The 20,390-nt window shown below is 40.5% G+C and overlaps 1 protein-coding gene across 1 annotated transcript in view; it reads left to right on the top strand.

The window, feature by feature from the left end:
* The window catches only part of snx7 (sorting nexin 7), a 77,590-nt gene that overhangs the window by 17,798 nt on the left and 39,402 nt on the right, over positions 1-20,390 (top strand). The window contains exons 3-7 of the mRNA XM_044176706.1: positions 1,133-1,243; positions 9,178-9,336; positions 10,081-10,279; positions 12,447-12,646; positions 15,789-15,875. Of these exons, the coding sequence (XP_044032641.1) occupies positions 1,133-1,243; positions 9,178-9,336; positions 10,081-10,279; positions 12,447-12,646; positions 15,789-15,875 (756 nt within the window). The remainder of the gene's footprint in view (positions 1-1,132; positions 1,244-9,177; positions 9,337-10,080; positions 10,280-12,446; positions 12,647-15,788; positions 15,876-20,390) is intronic.

Here is a 20,390-nt window from a genome sequence, read left to right on the forward strand (position 1 = left end):
TGTATAAGTTCCACAATATTTGGCATAACAATGAAGTATGGTTGGAAAGCCCATTTTCTTCTGGGTAAACATATCATATCCAGATATGTTGATTTGTTTTGTAGTGGTAACTATTGATGAAAAAAGAAAGGGTGCACTAAGGCCAGACACGAACATTCCATAGCAATAGCTGAGCATACACTCAAAAATATCCGGATTCGTAATAGTTACAGCTACCAAATTTTACATACCAATTCCTTGATGAAATAGCTGGTAATGGTCAGTGGCTTATTTAGTTATTAATCACAATAAAGCATGACAACAAGTTCCGACCCTTATTTGTTGGGCCTAAAAATGGTTTCTACTGATATGCAAATTATCACATATTTAATGAGATAATGCGTAATTTGTATAATTTAATGATTAAAAAAATAAAGTCATAATACAAAAAGTCTTGTATTTGGGTCTATATTATTTCTGGCAAAGTTTCATCTTGATGGAATAAAAGGGATTCTTTTCCCTTATTCACGGGTGATGCCTGGCCTTAAATTTCTACTGCCATCTAATTCAAGTAAATCATTCAAGGCTTTGTATAGTACTGTGCTGGGTTAGACTGGTATATGTGAACATCTATGTGAATTATTGGCCCTTAAATTTTGAAATAATTTGTCCTTGAAATGTATCATTACAAAAGAGTTCAACCGTGTTAATACAGTATTTCTCTTATGGATCAAATACATCAGTAATGATACTGAGTATTTAAAAAAAAAAAAAGCACATAACAAAATAAAATAAAGAAGCTGTATCCCAAACTGTCAAATTCAATTCAACTGGGAAAATTCAGATTTCAGTAACATCGCAGCTATCATATAAACTACAAGCATAATTATCATAATGTCTACTTTGTCTCATTCAGTATAGGAAGCTTCATCAATAACTCTCAATCTTACTCTGAATTAGTAGTGTTTTAGTCCGTCAGTAGTGTAACTTTCAGTGCAATTCCTACTGTAGGAGAGATTCTGGCACACTTGATAAATATGGACTCAAGTCTGTGTATCATCCGGACACTACCAGGTATAGGTAGTAACACTCTCCGATACCAGGGATTAATCTTCATGATGTCTTCGTATTCATTTGTAACTTCTCTCTCCAGACCACGCGGTGCGAGTTTGATTCCAGTGAGTATGAGGTACGCCGACGCTACCAGGACTTCTTGTGGCTCCGAAGCAGACTGGAAGAAAACCACCCGACACTCATCATCCATGTATGTATCAGCACACAACATCATCTGCTTAACACATGTCGGCTCCTGCAGAGTCCACATACCAAAGTTTTGATGATTCAGCTCATTTAGATGTGGATACTGGATGTCTGCTCTTTGTTTGGACGTCATCGCTGTGCAACACTGAGTGGCAGGTTGTTGCTTGATCATTTTTAGTTTTTATGCCCTTTTTAAACTTAATTTTTTAATTATTGTTTAGCTTTTTATTGATTTTTAACCTGATCTGCCACCTGCTTTGGCTGTGATAACCTTCTTACAGACTTTTTATCTAGGCCCACCTGTTCATTGGGCTATGTGTAAATTGCAAACATGACTACATACAGTTATAACAGAATATTCAATGCTTAGAAAATAAAGTGAGAAAAAAGGATGAACTTTTCTTGGGATTTTCTACTGTTGCAACTGCCCAGGCGAAGCATACTGGTTTGCTGTGCTGTAGGAGCCGAGGAGACCGGCTTCAATGCACCGGGTAAGGGATGGTGCTGTGCCCACTGACTGCATGTCCCTCCGGCGTGCAGTGCTCTTTGCTGCACCCTGGACCCTTTGTCCCTCCAGACGGGTTGAGCAGGTTACACTTGCAATCTCTCCCTCCCTCGCAGAACCGCCACCCTCGGAATACCTGGCTCCGATGATGCTCATCATCAGTGATTCCATCATCAGGGATGTCTGGGTCAAAATGTCAAATGTCAAAATTTGCCAAAACCTTTTGCTTTCCCAGAGCTACTGTAAACAATTTGGCTTTAAAATCCCCAACCTTTTGGAAAACCATCCAACAGCAACAAAGCTTGTGATACATGTTGGTACAACTGCTAAAATTTGATTTTTAGCCTTCTTTTTTAACTTGCTGAAAGGCCACCCTGGGAAAAGTTTGTTTATCTCCAGTCCATCCTACGTTGGGTTGTGGGATTGGCAAGTTCTCTAGACTTCTCAGCTTGCACACATGGCTCTACTCACACTGCTCCACAAACTGACTCTTTTACATAGACAATTCTAATCTCTTTTAGGAACGTTCCTCGTATTTTAGGAAATATGGACTACACCCGAACCTCCTGGGTTAACGGTAAACATTCTCCATAGTGTCTCAGTTAAAAAACTTATTGCAAGTTATTGCAAACGCTTGATTGCAGTTGTGGCTGCTAAGGGTGGCCCAACCAGTTATTAGGTTTAGGGGGCAATCACTATTTCACACAGTGCCATGTATGTTTGGATTTTGTTTTCCCTTAATAATAACAACCTTTATTTAAAAACTGCATTTTGTTTTTACTTGCGTTTATTTTGACTAATATTTAAATTTGTTTGATCTGAAACATTTAAGTGTGACAAACATGCAAAAAAATAAGAAATCAGGAAAGGGGCAAACACTTTTTCACACCACTGTAGTTCATACGCCATATGGCTGTTTTTAATGTAAGGGCATAACCTAACAAACCATTTTGTATAATAACACAATAAGCTAGACTGTCTATTTATGACTGAAATTTGGTTGGGTGTGGATGCACCAGCAACACTTAGAAGTCTGTCCAGCAAATTATGTGTTCTCCCATTCCTGTAGAGAAGGTAGGAAAGGCGGGGGAACAGCCCCAATACTCACTGAAACTCTAAAGGATAGATCACATCTACTCCCTCCTCAACTGACAGTCTCCTTAATGCTTTTATCAATAAGTTGGCTACAGTCCTTGATGCTGTTGCACCACTCAAAAGAGGAGGAACATGCCATGGAAGAATCATGAAACCTCTAAATTAAAGAGGCAATTTTATTTTTCTAACCTAATAAACAGCAATCTGGGGTTGCTTATGTTCGAATTTAACACCATTGATCACCTCATTAACTCTGTTACAGAGCAACCATCTTATGGCTTCTGCTAAATGTGATGAATTTACTGACCACTTTAAAGAGAAGAAAGCCAACATCAGGTTTAGTATCTTTCAACTCCAAAATACCATAACAGCTGAAGAAACACCCACCATACAGTGTTAAGCCCTAGACAGTTTTAGCCTAGTTGACTCTGAAATGCTCAGGGAAGTGGTAACAACACTGAAGTCCTCCACAATCACCCTTGACCCAATCCCAACCTCCTTTTTTAAAAGAAAATTTAATCACTCAATGCAACAACGTATATTCCCCACAGTATTAAAAACTGCACTTGTAAAGAGCCAATCTTCCATTTTTAAGTAAAATTTTAGAAAAACTTGTGTAATAAATACATTTTATTAACTCAAACAATACGTTGGAAATGTTTGTCTGGTTTTCAGGATAATCATAGCACTGAGACAGCCCTAGTCAAAGTAGTCAATGACATGAGGATGCATCTAGATGCAACCTTCACTGTTGGTACTACTTGATCTGAGTGCTGCTTTTGATACAGTTGATCACAAAATTATTTTAAATAGACTGAGGAATCACATTGAACTGTCAGAACCGTTTTTAACTGGTTTTCCTCTTATCTTTCTAGCAGAGAGTTTTTTGTCGCTATTGATAATAACAAATTAACTTGTGGGTCGATTTCAGTGCCACTTATTTTTAATCTATTTGTTACCCCTCAGTGATGTCAACAGGAGGCACGGCATCTCTTTCCATTGTTACGCTGATGACACACAACTTTCTGTGGCCGCGTCTGCTGATGACACAGGACAAATCGATTCCTTTTTTTAATTGGAGCTATCTATTGAGAGTTTCAGGAGCAGGACCACACTTCATTAATGCCACATCCGGCTTTCCTATGAATACCCACCTAACCCTCTCCTCCTCTTTTGCTCTCATATTCTGTGCCAGAACCGAGACCAAGCAACATCATCTTGAGCACGCTAAGCTACCATTCTGTAATGTGAATTACTACAAGCGACTTCATCCATCCACTTACCTCATCTTGATAATGGACTCCATCTCGCTATCCTCATTGGACAATGAATTATTTTGACGAAATCAGGACGATCACTTTGAAAGTTTCTAACATCCCATGTCAGCAGACCCAGCATCAGAAACTGAAAACGTCTCTGCTGCCTCCATGCCTGAGACCCCGCTTTCTGCAGTCCTAAAGCCATCCAAGGAACGGGTGAGTCCAGCAAGCCTGAAACTTACTCCATCTCTTCCATGATCTGTATCCCGTCCAGTTCATCTCTCCTCAACATTCAAGAACAATTCACTGACGAGTCCTCCGCATCTCCCAGCCCACTTCCCTCATCAAAAAAAGAGGAAGAGGAATTTAAGGTCAGTCCGTTGCTGTCGCTGCATTTCTCTGACTCCTTTGCCTCCAAAGGCATCGCCAGCCACCTGCCATCTCCCCGACTACTCGCCCTCACAACACACAGCCGATCGCAGTGAGGTCTTCCAACAACCAGCCTTCATCTAAAACTCTCATGTCAGCATGTTATGCCCACAGTTCCGTCAACGCCAACTCTCTTCCAGGTGACATCATCACGCACACCCTAATGCTGCATTCATGTGGTGTCGGATGCCCCCTTAATTTGGAACAAAAACTCGGAACGTCTGCGAAAATTTTGGTACACGACTTGCCAGGTTGATGTCATTTTACGCAGAAACATGACAGATGCAAGTAAATGTTGGGTTGATGCATACATAATCTTCTATGGGACACTAGGGAAACAGCTGTCAACGCGTTGTTTAAACATCTTCGTAATGTCTGTGTTGCTTCTACATTACAACTTAAAGCTCATGAACACATCGAAGTTAGAAGAATGACTTCCCAAGAGCTGGTCGAATTCTCTAAATGCTAAGGAAAGGTGCTTCAATGCTTCCTTCTTATTTCCTTTAGCATAGGGTACACTGGACCATCCTTTTACAAAAGGAAATGAGATAATCCCGTCCCACAATTCCCTGCAGCAGCAACATTTAAAGTGACGCATCTTTAGGCCATTCATAGAAATGATCAACATGACCAACAAGGGATGCAGATCAATATCCCAGGGCTTCAGCAACCACCTCCCATCAGGTTTTCAACACAAGACTAAATAATCCCTAGCAAATGACACCGGGACGTTAGCAACCCTGCTGCCCACCTCCAGCAACTGCAGCAGCTGACTATAGCCGGGGGCAATGGCATCCCTGAGCGCTTATACAAATCTACTACAAATCATGGGCCGCTGGTCCTCCCAAGCGGATCGCCGCTACATTCGTTCAAATCTCAAAGATCTCAGATATGCTCAATTTTGTTAGGGATCCTGGTATGTCAGGATCTTCCGTCTCCCTGCTTCACCAGTTCCAGCAGCTCACGTCAGCTGGAGCCTTTGGCACCGGGATGCCAGCACCCAGCTTTCCTATACAGCCCTTGCAGCAGCAAGTTCTTTCCATATTTAGCTCCAGTCTTCCCTCTCTCTCCTGTCCACAGATAATTCTCCTATTCGTCATCCTAACTCTGTCATCTCCTGTCCTCCAGTTCCCACTAGTCAGACAGATCGTAGACGGTAACATATCTTGCTCTCCTTATCATGCCTTTCCTTCACTAACCACCTGCTGGAAGATTCCTTGAAGGGTACCTCTACCTGAAAGGGAGAACACCCACCTGTTCCAGAGAGCTTACTGCCGCAGAGTTTGCTTATGCTTTCTCTCCGTTCACAATTTTCCACTCGCCGGCAAGAAATGGACGATTACATGGCCATTATTCTAAATCTTTGGAGGTAATGGTTTCGCAATGGTTTTCGAATCCGCAGCCTGTCTTCAGCCGTTCAGTGAGGCACTTAAATGGGCACACTTGACAATGAAATTTACTGCGGCGTCTTCACCGCCTGTGCAGCCCTACCATGCTCCCTACGTCGTGCCCCGTCTCACCGAACCTTCCTGCCTGCGCTGAGCCACATCAAGCCCTCTGGTTTTCTCCGACCTCGGGGTTCCACTGTCTGCAGAGAAAACAGAGGGCCCCTCCACATCCCCCAAGTTTGGTTCTCAGCAGAATGACCCCCGGAGCTGAATGAATGCCAGGTCACTTCCTCCACTCTCTTCGAAATCTACTAATTGCAGCCATTCTGTGGGACCACGAATGGTCCCACAAGTTTATCCTCATACTCAGACAACCTTGCAGCCATCGACATAATCAACAAAGGTCGCTCCAGTGCCCCATCCATCATGCTGTTCATGCGCCACCTAAACTGGCACTCCGTTACTCACCAATACTTTCTTTATATGTCTCATGTTCCCGGTCATTCCAACTCTGTCTCGACTTTCTTTCTCGTTTTTCATTTCTCATTTGTCATTCTAGAAGTTCCGAAGCTTGGCCCCCCCTGCAGATACCCACCAAATACCAGGTCCTCCATATTCGGCATTGACGTTCAACATGTAAATCCTTTTGTCTCCCGATATCTATCATCAACAGTATAGCACCCTCAATCCCGTTGTCTGATCTTGTCACCTTGACCACCTACACCCATTCCGTTATGGCTATCAAACGCATACCATCAAAGTTTACCTTTACCTTCTTCTCTAAACTCCCCGGCTGGGCCTCTAACCATCCACAGATAGCTTTGCTTCACAGAGGACTTCTTCGTCAAGAGCCAGCCCAAAATCCTCTCCGCCTTCCTCTTACTGCAGACTTGCCATTAGTCTGCATCCACACCATCCGCTCGGGATACAGCATCCCTCATGTTGCTCAAACCTCCGAATTCACTGCCTCTACCCTTCACTTCAACCCATGCCATTACGCCTGCATTTCAGACATGTCTCATTTCTCAGATGACACCATGGTATTCCACTTAAAGCGAACTAAAACCAATCAATCTGGTCAGCTTACACCCGACTTTTACTTAAAAGTCCAATCATCGACCTACCCAAAAAACGTATATATCAGCTCCAACTGATTCCGAACTCTGTGGCCCAAGTGCTGACCAAGACCTTAAAGAGAGAACACATTACACCTGTTTTAAAGTCCTTACATAGGTTGCCTGATAGTTTCCGTATCGATTTTTAAAATTATTTTAGTTGTTTTTAAAGCACTTCATGGTCTGGCACCGGCATATATGTCTCACATGCTTACTTCATACAAGTAAGCATAGTATGGACACTCAGGTCCTCTGGCACGAGTTTGTTAGTTGTTCCAAATTGCAGAACTAAAACATTTGGTGAGGCAGTTTTTAGCTTTTATTCCCCAAGCCGCTGGAATAGTCTGCCGGAGGAGCTGAGAGCAGCTGGAAGTCTTGAAATGTAGAAGTTTTAACGTAAACTTAAAACCTGTCTCTTCAGCCAGGCTTTTGATTAGGACTGGTTTGTAGACATAATTTTATTCTCTTATTTTATTCTATTTCTGTTGTAAACATGTTATTTTATTATTAGTAGGCCAAATTGTTTTTTTCATCCCTTTTATCAATTTTATTTTATTTTGTTGTGTCTTTTTAACTATTTTATCTAGTTTTGGGTCTAGCTTTTATCTAACTCTATTTTACTGTTATTTTTTTATTATTATGGCTTTTAATCTTTTTTTCACTATCATCATTTTTATCTTTGTTTTGTCTTTTAATTAATTTTATTAAACTATATTACACTCTACACTTATTATCGTCTTGTCAGTCATCTGTGAAGCACTTCGAACTGCACTAACCTGCATGAAAGGTGCTATACAAATAAAGTTTGATTGATTGATTTACCACAAGCCACACACACAACATTATTGTCAGCCATTTTACAAAGCACTCAGTGGAGTTTTAGATTTTTTAAAGTATTTTTCTTACCATCCAGGATTCCTTTGGTTTTTCATTCATTTTCATACAGTATGAAAATCAACTTGTAGAGACCTGGAACTTAGGGTCTTTTCACACATGTAGGTTTGGTTCAGATCAAACTGAAAAGTCAGAACATCTGGGCCCAAAGAGTTAGGTGTGAAAGGGCCCTAACATATTTAGTTTCTAATAAATTAGTTATTAGGACATGTGATAGTGATGTACCTGAATACAATACATTAATTGTATATACACAGATAAACCTCAGAACACCAGACCACCTTCCTGTTCATACTGTACAGACGTAGGGATAGTGGGGGGTTTGTATCTGTTCAGAGCGCATTAAGTTCAATACTCAGACGTTCATCGATGCCAGATTAGTTGTGCAGTGTGGAATAAAGCCTGACTGATGTTCCACAGGTTATTTTTACCTCATGATCAGATATTAAAGCCTTACACTGTGTGCAACTTGACAGAAGACAGGAACTAATGTGACCATCTCAAAAGTGCATGCTAATGGGAGTCTCTCAGATTTCTCATTTATTTATTAGACATTTCAAACAAATTTATTTTCATCAGGATCTCCTCCCATTTTAAAAAAAAAAATCTTTCTCATTTTCATCATAGACACTTTAGACCAACTTTACATCCATCTGGCCCTCCTCCTATTTAACCTTCATATATGTATGTAATATGTATGAGGAGTATACAGTGGTGTGAAAAATTGTTTGCCCCCTTCCTGATTTCTTTTTTTTTTTTTTGCATGTCTGTTCCACATAAATGTTTCAGATCATCAAACAAATTTAAATATTATTCAAAGATAACAGTAAACACAGTAAAGTAAACACAAAATGCAGTTTTTAAATGAAGGTTGTTATTATTAAGAGAAAACAAAATCCAAACCTACATGGCCCTGTGTGAAATAGTGATTGAGCCCTAAACCTAATAACTGGTTGGGCCACCCTTAGCAGCAACAACTGCAATCAAGCGTTTGCGATAACTTGTAATGAGTCTTTTACAGCGCTGTGGAGGAGTTTTGGCCTACTCATCTTTGCAGAATTTTTGTAATTCAGCCACACTGGAGGGTTTTCGAGCATGAACTGCCTTGCTCAGACTATCTTAATCGTACATACTTTTGTTTTCTTCTATTATATCTTTTTTTTTATTACTACAGTTTTTAATGTTTAAAATGGTATGCAAAATCTACCTTGCACACATACAAGGCCTGAATTTGTGTCTTGCTGTGTCCTCAGCCGCTGCCGGAGAAGTTTGTGATGAAAGGCATGGTGGAGCGCTTTAATGATGACTTCATCGAGACCAGGAGGAAAGCTCTGCACCGCTTTCTCAACAAGATCTCTGAACATCCCATACTGTCCTATAGCCAGCACTTCAAAGTCTTCCTCACTGCACAGGTGTCTCACACACACACAAAAAACCCATCCCATGAATGGGGGGGTGGGGCGGTTGTTCCACTACAGAGTAGGCCTATATCAGACACAAATGAGATACACATGTTGATTCTAATTAGTGAGCTTTAGAGATGTTGGTAGGTTTATTTTTGAACTTTGGACAGAACTAGGCTAGCTTTCCCCCCCTGTTTCCACTCTTCATGCTAAGCCAGGCTTACCACATCCTGACTCCATCTCTGTACTGAACACATAGACATGAGACTGATATCCATCTCACGTTTAGAAAAAGTGTATTTTCCAAAATGTTTAAATATTCCTATATATATATATATATATATATATATAAATAAATAAATAAATTCCTTTAAAATTATAAAGAGTATGGTCTACACCTGCTCTATAGGAAAAGTGCAATGAGATAACTTCTGTTATAAATCGGTGCTATATAAATAAATTTGAATTTAATTAATCTTGTAATGTTAAATCAAGCTTGTAGGACTCTTGACCAGAAGGTGTTGTTTTCCGCTAAGCTACAGGTATATTAGCCGTTTGATTTCATGGAGCCAAATAGTTTCAGCGCATCACAAACTCTCTCTTTATTCAGCTTTATTCCCCCAATCAGGCATCTTATTTATGGTCTCTAAAAATCTAGTTATATGTAATGCATTTAGAACAGTATGAACATTTAGGAGCTGAATCAACATTGATGGACTGCTTAATTATAGCCTTGGTGTGTGACTCCGGCAGGAGTTGTTGTCTCTCAGGAAACAGGGTCCAGGCTTCCTGAGCAGGATGGGGGAGACAGTGAGGGCGGTGGCCAACTCTGTACGAGGTCTGAGGAGCCGGCCGGAGGAGTTCACTCTGATGCAGGAGTATGTGGAGGACTTCAGTAACAAGGTCTGCTCTGTGGACAAAGTCACCCAGAGGATCATCAAGGAACAGAAAGGTACTGTGGCAGGCACACTGATGAGGTCATTAACAGAAATTAACGATTCATGAAACTCATTTAAATACTGTGCTGAAGCTATGGAAACTAAGCAAGGTCAAATGTTGTGCCAAGTTGAATGAAAGCATAAAAATGTAAATAAAAAAAAAAGTTGAAGTATTTTGTACCACGAAACAATGGATTGCATGAAAACAATCTGACATTTACTGATATCTAAAATTTCTTTATGCAAATAATTTTCACTTTCTGATGATTTGTAAGAAAAAGAAGAAAAAAATGTTTTCAGTGTTGTTTCTGAATGTTTGAAAAGAAAAACATCCAATAGTTTATTAAAAGAAAAGTCAGAAATGAGAAAAAAGCTTGAATTTGAACTTTTTCTACACTTGTGTCATTATGTAATTATGTCAGGATGAATGCTTTCATTTTCAACTTTTAACTTTTCATCCATCCATCCATCCATCCATCCATCCATCCATCTATCCATTTTAAATGTTATCTTCCCATATTTGTGTGTCTCCATAAATGATGATGTTTTGTCATCAGCCCCTTTTAATTTGTGGTGTGCTACATGGGTCAGTTCTTGGTCCAGTCCTGTTCCCTGCATACATGCTGCCCATTGGTCACATAAATCATTGCAGTGCTTTCCTCTGATTGTTATGCTGATGACACACAGCTGGGTCTCTTTTTTAATCATAGTAATTCTACCAAACTAGGGAGAACTTAATACGTGCAAAAGAATAGATCTCTCTTAACTCTGACAAAACCACAATTCTTCTTTTTGGCCCTGATACTGTTATGCACAGTCATTCAAATTTTATTGGCCTGCTTGCCCAAAATGTTACACTCAGTGTGTTGTAATCTCAGCCCAAATTTTGAGCTCTATGTGAAATCTCTGGCACAGTCCTGCTTTACCCAAAAAACGTTGCAAAAATCTTTCCCTTCCTTCAGCATAAAGATTTAGAAAATGTCATTCATGCTTTTATTACTACACGCCTCCACTACTGTAACGCCTCCACCTAGTCCAGTCCTAGTGCAGTGAGGCTTTAAAAGCCCCTGAAAACTTGTCTTCAAATCTTAAAGGGGAACTCCACTGATTTTACACATCAATGTGTGTTTACAGGTGTTCGGGATAACTACTGCATATGTGAAAAAAGTTGTATAAAGCCTTTTGTGGCTCCAGAGGAAGCTTTGTGAAGTATGATAAATGTCCTCAAGTGATGTCACTTGATTCAGCATCAGTTGGGGCTGAAGACTACAAGTTTCAAAATGAAAAAAATCTGAGGGTGTGACGTTAGAAGGAAGTGAGCTTTCCAGACCTCTGTAGAGCGCTCCTCATCTCTGCTTCAGGCTAGAGGCTCCAGGCTATATTAGCCGCTACCAGCATAACACACCTGAATCTCTGACTGCACTGTCAGTGGTCGTGGTGCATTGTGGGTAATGTAGGCACCAGGTTTTGATAAGGAAGAATGCATGGAATACAATAGATAGCTGTGGTTCTGCTGCATCGAGTTCGATCCTTTTTTATTTATTTTTACTGTCCATCATGAGTCTGACAGTGTTATAGGAGTGCAATGCTGAATCGTGTACTCTTTGAAGTACTTCTCTCTAACATTTAGTTGTGACTAAATAAATGAAAATGTGCATTAAAAAAACACCTTAAACACTCAGCTAACTTGCTGAGGACTGAGGACCCATCAGGACTGTGGGGGTGTGGTTTCATCAGATTTGATTGACAGTGACCAAACAACCCAACAGCTGTCACCAGATTTGAATTAAAATATTGTTAATCTCTGGTGCACAGAAGAACGTGAAGAGCACAGATAAAAGCACAAACACAGAGAGCTCTCATGTGAAATAACCAAACCTGTTGATAGAGGATAGTGTGTTCAGGTAGGATTCCATTACTCATAAATATGTTTCAGAGCTTTTAACATAAACAAAACGTACATCACACATTACTCCCATTTTAGCATTCCATTAGTTCCCTGTCAGTTGTAGGATTAATTAAAGAATCTATTTTTGACTTACAACGCATTACATGGTCAGGCCCCTCTGAACTTAAAGGCTAAGGGATAAGGTTACTGGATAAACAAATCACAAGTTGTTGATTGTAACTGTTTAACCCATCCAACTGGTTTATGTTTAAATGTGTCCTCTGTGCTTCCAGAGTATCTGGATGAGCTAAAGCAGTACAACCCCACCTACATCCAGTGGGCGGGGTCAGAGGAGGAGCTGGCAGAACCACTAAAGGGCGTGGCCAGCTGTGTGGAGCGATGCAGTAAGGAAACAGAGGAGCAGATCCAGCATCTGTCTGAAGTCCTTGTCCCGGCCCTGCACGAGTACGTCCTCTGTGCAGAGACCCTGAAGGTGAGCCCAGACCACACAGCTCACATCTGAACTCCTCCACCTCACAACAGAAGATAAGGTCTGCTGGTCCATATGTTGAGCTGGGTCCTCTTCCAGAAAGTAGCTTTAATCAACTGAGTATAATCATTCTGAGTTAAAAATGTGCGTGATGAATGGGGGAAAAAAGCCTTCATCAATGGAGTTCCGATACTATGAAGAGCAGAGTATCCATTTTAATCCAGTGGAGCTAGAAATATTAATGCTAGCCAATGCAGATTATGTGCATTTATCTTTAAAAACAGCAGCAGGAGCTGTGAAAGAACCTGAGTTGAAGTGGAGAAAAGAGTCAGTAAGTTAACACTATTACATTTTATTCAGAGTAGTCCACTCTATCGCCCATTAAGGAAATTCAAGTCTGGTAAATGATGATTAAGTGATGGAATCCTACTGTATGTTACATTACATTTTTAAATATATTTATTCAGCTGTAACCTGATGAGGACAAAATGCAGGTGGCAGCAACTGAAGATGAAAATATAGATAAAACAGATAAGACATAGTTTACTCATAGACCTATGATTGTAATCTCATAGTCAATCCCAGTAATAATAATTTTGGTGATTTGTAGTTTATTTGCATATAGGTTAAAACTGAGTAAATTATCAGATGTCTATTTATATATAGACGTCATTTAAAAATCTTGCTAAACAGCATTCAGTGACTACATTTAAACATAGTAACAGAAATGCTGATCATAAAAGCGGTTATGTTGAAGATTGTCCTTGGGTAACGAACTAATACCCAACTGGGGATCTTGATGTCCTCCTGACGTAAACGTCTGCAAATTAATGCGCTCCGATATGCGTTTTGATATCGACTGTATGAATGAGGAAATTATAGGCGCCTTCAGCTCGGCAGCACGGGAGGAGACAGAGAGAAACTCAGGGATAGTTTACAACATATATTCCCACAGTAACTGACCCACAGTTAAAGTGATCTCTGTTTCTGGAACTGAAAACACAGAGTTTCCCTCAACTCAGGGTTAACAAACAGAGTTTTCACTGGAATTACACCAGAAAAGTCCCTGCTTTGGGTGGGAGTACTGTCTGATGGCCCAGGAAGTATGGGGGCAGTTTGCAGTGCTGAACTTCATGTTTACTCAAACACCCCATTAACACAGTAAGCAAACCGTGCCAAAACACAACTTGTCATGTTTAGTGATGTTCAGAACAAAGTAGTCGACTAAGACAGTCTACAGCCATGCTAATGTCAGCATGCTAAAATTCTCACAATGACAATGCTGATGTTTAGCAGTTATAGTGTTTACCATGATTACCACCTGAGTTTAGCATGTTAGCGTTCTAACATTTGCTAATTAGCACTAGACATTAGGACTCATCTGGGAAACACTGTACAAAATGTTGTGCCAATCAATCCAGTAGTTGTTGAGAAATTCAAGTTTGGTCCAAAATGGTGTACTGACCGGCTGACATTACCATTCCTAGAGCCACGCCACTACTGTGGCTACAAAAAGTGAGATAAACAGAGTTTGTGATTGAGAGAGAGACACTCATGCAGTTGCTTTTATTTGGGTGCTGTGGACGGGGGCTCTGGAGTTTTCACTGTTATTTGTTTCATCATGTGCAAAAAAAACACCTCTAACAGAGACACCGTTTTTTAAATCTGTTATCGGTATAATTTGCCTAAGATGCGGTGGGAACACAAACAGAAATGCGTAAAAATAACTTTTTAATAAGTTGTTGATTTATCACTACTGAGTTTATTTCCTGGGACTGTTTGACCAAAAGGGATGTAAGTTGCAGGTTATGTTGTGCTTATTTATTACATCACTGTCTTTGACTCATGTTATCTTCTGTTGAGCACTCTTAAAGTCTACAAAACTACACGCCCTTGCCTGTGAGCCATCTCCAAACGCCTCCTATTTTTTATTACATTAATTTGCATTTGTTTAAAATTTGTCATTACCAAACATATACTGTAAGTGTTTTGTTGAAATATTTTTCTGTTTACGCCAGTAACATATCTTTTACTTTTAAAACAGCATCTAAAATAGTTATAAACAGCCAAGTGTCTTCAGTTTAAAGAGTTAGTCAATTGCACTTTCATAATTAAGGCAACAGGAATAAATATTCATATATATAATTTTTGTGCACTTGTGTTTGTTTTGCACCTGTTGTTTCCTCAAAGCTCTGACTGGACTTATGTTGATCATCATGAAGCTCTGGTAGCTCTGAGTAACTTGAGATACTTCCACCTGACAGAAAAGAGTATATAGGTCTGTATTTTCCAGATTATTTCGATGCATACGCACCTTCTACTTTCCTACATAGCATGATTAGGTTTTTTAAAACAGAATCAACTTGGGAAAGGTAGTTTGATATGACGTGCTGAGGGTGGCCCTAGTATGTTTTTTTTCTTTTTTAAACACGGCAGTGGCGGATGGCCGCCCACCATTGAGTCTGGTTCTGTCCAAGGTTTCTGCCTGTTAAAAGGAAGTTTTTCCTTGCCACTGTCACCAAGAGTACGGTCTAGACCTGCTCTATAGGAAAAGTGCAATGAGATAACTTCTGTTATGAATTGGCGCTATATAAATAAAATTGAATTGAATTGTATCTGAAGATATTTTACAGCATTTTGTGCCACTTTCCTCCCGTGCTTTTCTTCTTTTTAATGCGCTCCCTCTAAGCTCTACCTTTTCTCTTTCTCTCATTCTCTCTTTCTCCTGTGCTGCCCATTTTTTTCTCCACACTGCTCGGCCACGTGCGCTCCATGCACTGACTGATGCACGTTGTGTTGATGTGTATGTGCGTGCAACCAATCGCGTGTGATGACAGACAGAGATCATACCATCAGGTTAAAAGCAGGCGGCGGGGCTGACGGTCTACAGTTCTGTGGGACTGTAGCTGCCCTGTGTTGTTTTCTCTTTCATTTAGCATTTTTAACGCTGACCTGACACTCCAGGCCAATCAGCTGTTTGGGGAGACGTGTGTCAAAATGAACATTTGTAGAATCACACTTCAAAACACTCACCAAGATCAATTGTTCTGGGAAACGGGCCCCTGGGCAATTAGTGAGTTCTGTAAAAAACTGTATGACTTTGAGAAAGTTTTATTAAAAGTAACTCTTTGCTGGTCTGACTCAGGCTGTGATGAGACGGAGAGACAACATCCAGGCCGCGTTTGAAGCCAAGAAAGAGGTCCTGGCTTCCAGAAAAGTCGACCAAGAAGCGGTAAGTGCAATTTTACATCCACGCACTAACAGCAAATCAGACACACACACACACTCCCCTCCTCCCTCCCTGTGTCCCTCTGAGCTAGCCAATGTGTTTGTGTGTCCTCCAGTCATCTTCACAGAGATTAGGTGTAATAAAGTGAAGCATGGAGTGGGGCCTCTCCCACAGGGCCACCCCAGCTCATATTGGGGAGGAAAAAGAGCTTCCTGGGGGGATTATCTAGATATCCAGGCTTGTCGGCTGGAAGTCAGTCCTTAGCTCAATGGAAAAAAGAGCTGTCAATATTATTTCACATTGTAAGCCCAGCAGCTAATCGCAACGTAATGAAAATTCCCACATCCTTTTTAGATGACGACTCGCTTCAAAATGTCAGTAGACAAAGCACAAGACGGAAAGTTAGGAAAGCAAAGGACAGAGCTATTTTTAGACACTTTAATTGAGGTGCATCTATGTGCTGTTGTGTGTGTGTGTGTGTGTGTGTGTATAGATTTGCAGGTGTGTATCCCCTTCACCCAGCTGATATCAAGATCCATCTGTGAGATTTTAATTAAGAGGCAGGACTGTGATTTTCCCCCACATACTTATATTGTATTCCTGCTTTAATTAGCTGTGTGTGTGTGTGTGTGTGTGTGTGTGAGAATGGAGTGTCTTTAATTCAGTCCTCCAGCTTCGAATGCATATCAGTCTGCTTCTGCCTTTAACAGATCTGTACTAATGAGAAGGGAAATGTCAACTAGATCTCTTTGTTACTGTTTCCAGTTGGGCTTTTTGTCAAAGAAATGATGTGGCCACACGCTGAGCTGAATAAGAGCCAAGGAAACACAACGGCTTTCATTCAGCTTTTATTTAAAGGAGCTCCCTCTGATTGCATTAATGTATTAGTATACATTATACACCTGTGTTATTGGATAAAGAACTGTAGGCTATTTTCTTACTGACAAGGCTTGGGGTACAGGTTAATAGAAATAATTTTAACCTTCTGACCCCTAGGCTTCATTGTAGTTACTACATGTCTTAGCTTAGCAGGCCATATTATTGCTACTGTAGCTACAGGATAAAATGGGTTACTGAGAAATTCCATCATTTTGCATATCAGTAATACTATACATGTCCGAGGACATTTATTATGAAATTTTTTTACACAATTTGACATTTTAATTGAATGGTATTTTGCTGCATGTCCACAAGTTTTTAACACATCATAAATAAGTTTATATGAATGGACAGGAAGTGTAAGTGTTCCAGGGATGTAGGAAACATGTTGTTTGTCCAAGTTTTGACGTAGCATGATCACCATTCCCACCATTCCCACCTTTAGAGTGATGCGATGGGGAGGCATACTAGATGTCAGGTACACATGTTGACCCTCGGACTCCGCTGTGTCCACACCGCTGCAAACATGCTCCTCTCCTGGAAACATCTTTGTCATGGACTCGTTCACCTTGTCAACTTCAGAGTTGGCCGGGCACAGTAGTAATTCTTGTCTCATTTGTGGTCTGATAAACAGTAAATTCATCAAATTCAAAATTTAAAAACAACAATGCAATTGGTCTTTGCAAATGGAAATGATGTAGCCTACGTGTTTATTTGCACATATAGTGGGGAAATGAGATCTCATCACAAGTGGTCACTCGAGACGCATGTGGAGACTTTCTAATGCCAGGTGTAAAACTCACTTACTTGGAGCTGTCCACTTATGATCGGATCACCCAAGACGCATTTTAATACCAGGTCTGAACAGGGCCCCATGCAAAACCCTTTTTTCATTTAACAACAGGAAGTCAAATTTGTCAAATGTTAATGGTTGTCTAAACACAAGCAGCCATACAAGAACTCAACCTGAATAAAATATCCTAAAATCCTAAAAGGCAGAATTTTGACTGGCATTTTGAACTATCTGATCAAAGAATAAGGAAACAAGACTACCAATCTGAACAGACATTTGATGCCAACTTTCAATACTTGGATGCTTGGCAATGCAAACAGAATTTGGTAGGTACCAAAAAAGTATTGAGGTTCAATGCTCAAACCTACCCACTCATGTTCAGCCTGAGAAAGATACTGTATCTCCTCAACTACTGGACGGAGTTAGTGCAATAATTTCAAATGATTTTGGTGACCTCCTGACCTTTCTTCTAGCAGTGAAATTTCCTTTCACACACTTTGGTCCATGACAAAAAATAATTACCATGAAATTTGTTGCTCCCATTTTGATCTTAATGGCCTTGTGGTCTTTCCTCTAGACTGGAAGTCTTCACAGGTCCTTTCAGTTCCTAGTACCCAAAACTCAACATGGGACATAAGTCCGCTTATCGTAGCTGAATTCCTTCGAATCCCTTATCAAATCTTTTAAGTAGTGTGTTTGGTGGGGAATTAAGACATTAAGACAAAGTTAAAAATTTTGGATTCAAAATTTTGGACCCCTGAACAACTGTACTGTAGAGCCACCCTCAGTACAAGGGTATTGAACATCATAGAGGCTGCTAGCAAGCAGTTCTTTTTCCCCTCATATGTAATTAAGATCATGTGCTTTCTGACCAACAAATAGCTGAATGGATTTATATTTTTAGATGTGGTCCAAAAAGCCAGCTTAGCTGAAGCATTGTCAGCACAGAGAACACTGAGACACGGCAATGCAAAGCTGATCTGATTTGGGTTTGGCATCTATTCAGTCATAACTGGAAGACACATTCCATGACTAAGCTGTCTTAAACACAAAACGCATGTGATGTCTTTTGTTAACATCACTGTGTGGGGCAGTAGGTGTCTTAATAACACTGCTGTCAGTTCTTTTTGCTATCAGATCTGGACTACAGACTGGAAAAGATATGAATAGTCATCTAGGAATGTCAGGTATGATCAGTTATTCAGAACTGTACTGACCAATATGAAAAACTTTATGAACTCCAAACAGCACAAAATTAAATTCCTCCCCTCTGTAAAAATGTGCTTGACCTTTTATTGAAAAGAAAATACTGAGTATTTTATATGAGTCAACCTTTCCAGAGACAGACTGAATGTGTTTCTGTGACACAACACAACCAGGAGGGGGCAATGTCGCTCTAATTTAGCAGCACACAGTGAGGAACCAGGTGTGTTTCACCAAAACATATTCCACTATTATTTAGAGTTTTCTCAACAAAAACTCGAGTTAGAATACCACTACTACTTTTGTAATTTTACTTTGTATACTTTTGAATGCAGGACTTTCACTTTGAATTAAATCATTTCATATTGTTATATGGGTACCTTTACTAAAGAGTAAATTAGCACTTTGACTTAACTGGCATCCATATAGGAAAAAAAAAGATTGTTTCCAACTACTTTTTGTAGGAGTTATTCTGCAAAGTGAATGGTGAACTGAAGGAAACGGCTGAGCGGCTGGAAAGTCTTCACTGTTTAAGGAGCTGTTTCAAGTCAAACTCCAGTCGGAACCAGAAGTACAGTGCATCCGGAAAGTATTCACAGTGCTTCACTTTTTCCACATTTTGTTATGTTACAGCCTTATTCCAAAACAGAAAAATTCTCTCTAAATTCATTATTTTCGTCAAAATCGTACAAACAATACCCCGTAATGACAACGTGAAAGAAGTTTGTTTGAAATCTTTGCAAAATAATTAAAAATAAAAAACGAAAAAAATCACATGTACATAAGGATTCACAGCCTTTGCTCAATACTTTGTTGAAGCACCTTTGGCACCAATTACAGCATCAAGTCTTTTTGAGTATGATGCTACAAGCTTGGCACACCTATTTTTGGGCAGTTTCTCCCATTCTTCTTTGCAGTACCTCTCAAGCTCCATCTGGTTGTGGAGCGTTGGTGCACAGCCCTTTTCAGATCTCTCCAGAGATGTTCAGTCAGGTTCAAGTCTGGGCTCTGGCTGGGCCACTCAAGGACATTCAGTTGTCCCGTAGCCACTCCTTTGTTATCTTGGCTGTGTGCTTAGGATCGTTGTCCTGTTGGAAGATGAACCTTCAGTCTGAGGTCCAGAGTGCTCTGGAGCAGGTTTTCATCAAGGATGTCTCTGTACATTGCTGCATTCATCTTTCCCTCGATCCTGACTTATCTCCCTGTTCCTGCTGCTGAAAAACACCCCCACAGCATGATGCTGCCACCACCATGCTTCACTGTAGGGATGGTATTGGCCAGGTGATGAGCGGTGCCTGGTTTCCTCCAGACATGGCGCTTGCCATTCAGGCCAAAGAGTTCAATCTTTGTTTCATCAGACCAGAGAATTTTGTTTCTCATGGTCTGAGAGTCCTACAGGTGCCTTTTGGCTAACTCCAGACGGGCTGTTATATGCGTTTTACTGAGTAGTGGCTTCCATCTGGCCACTCCACCATACAGGCCTGTTTGGTGGAGTGCTGCAGAGATGGTTGTTCTGCTGGAAGGTTCTCCTCTCTCCACAGAGAAACGCTGGAGCTCTGTCAGAGTGACCATCAGGTTCTTGGTCACCTCCCTGACTAAGGCCCTTCTCCCCTGATCGCTCAGTTTGGCTGGGCGGCCAGCTC

Source organism: Siniperca chuatsi, linkage group LG19, assembly GCF_020085105.1.
Source record: "Siniperca chuatsi isolate FFG_IHB_CAS linkage group LG19, ASM2008510v1, whole genome shotgun sequence".
In the NCBI taxonomy this organism is placed as follows: Eukaryota; Metazoa; Chordata; class Actinopteri; order Centrarchiformes; family Sinipercidae; genus Siniperca; species Siniperca chuatsi.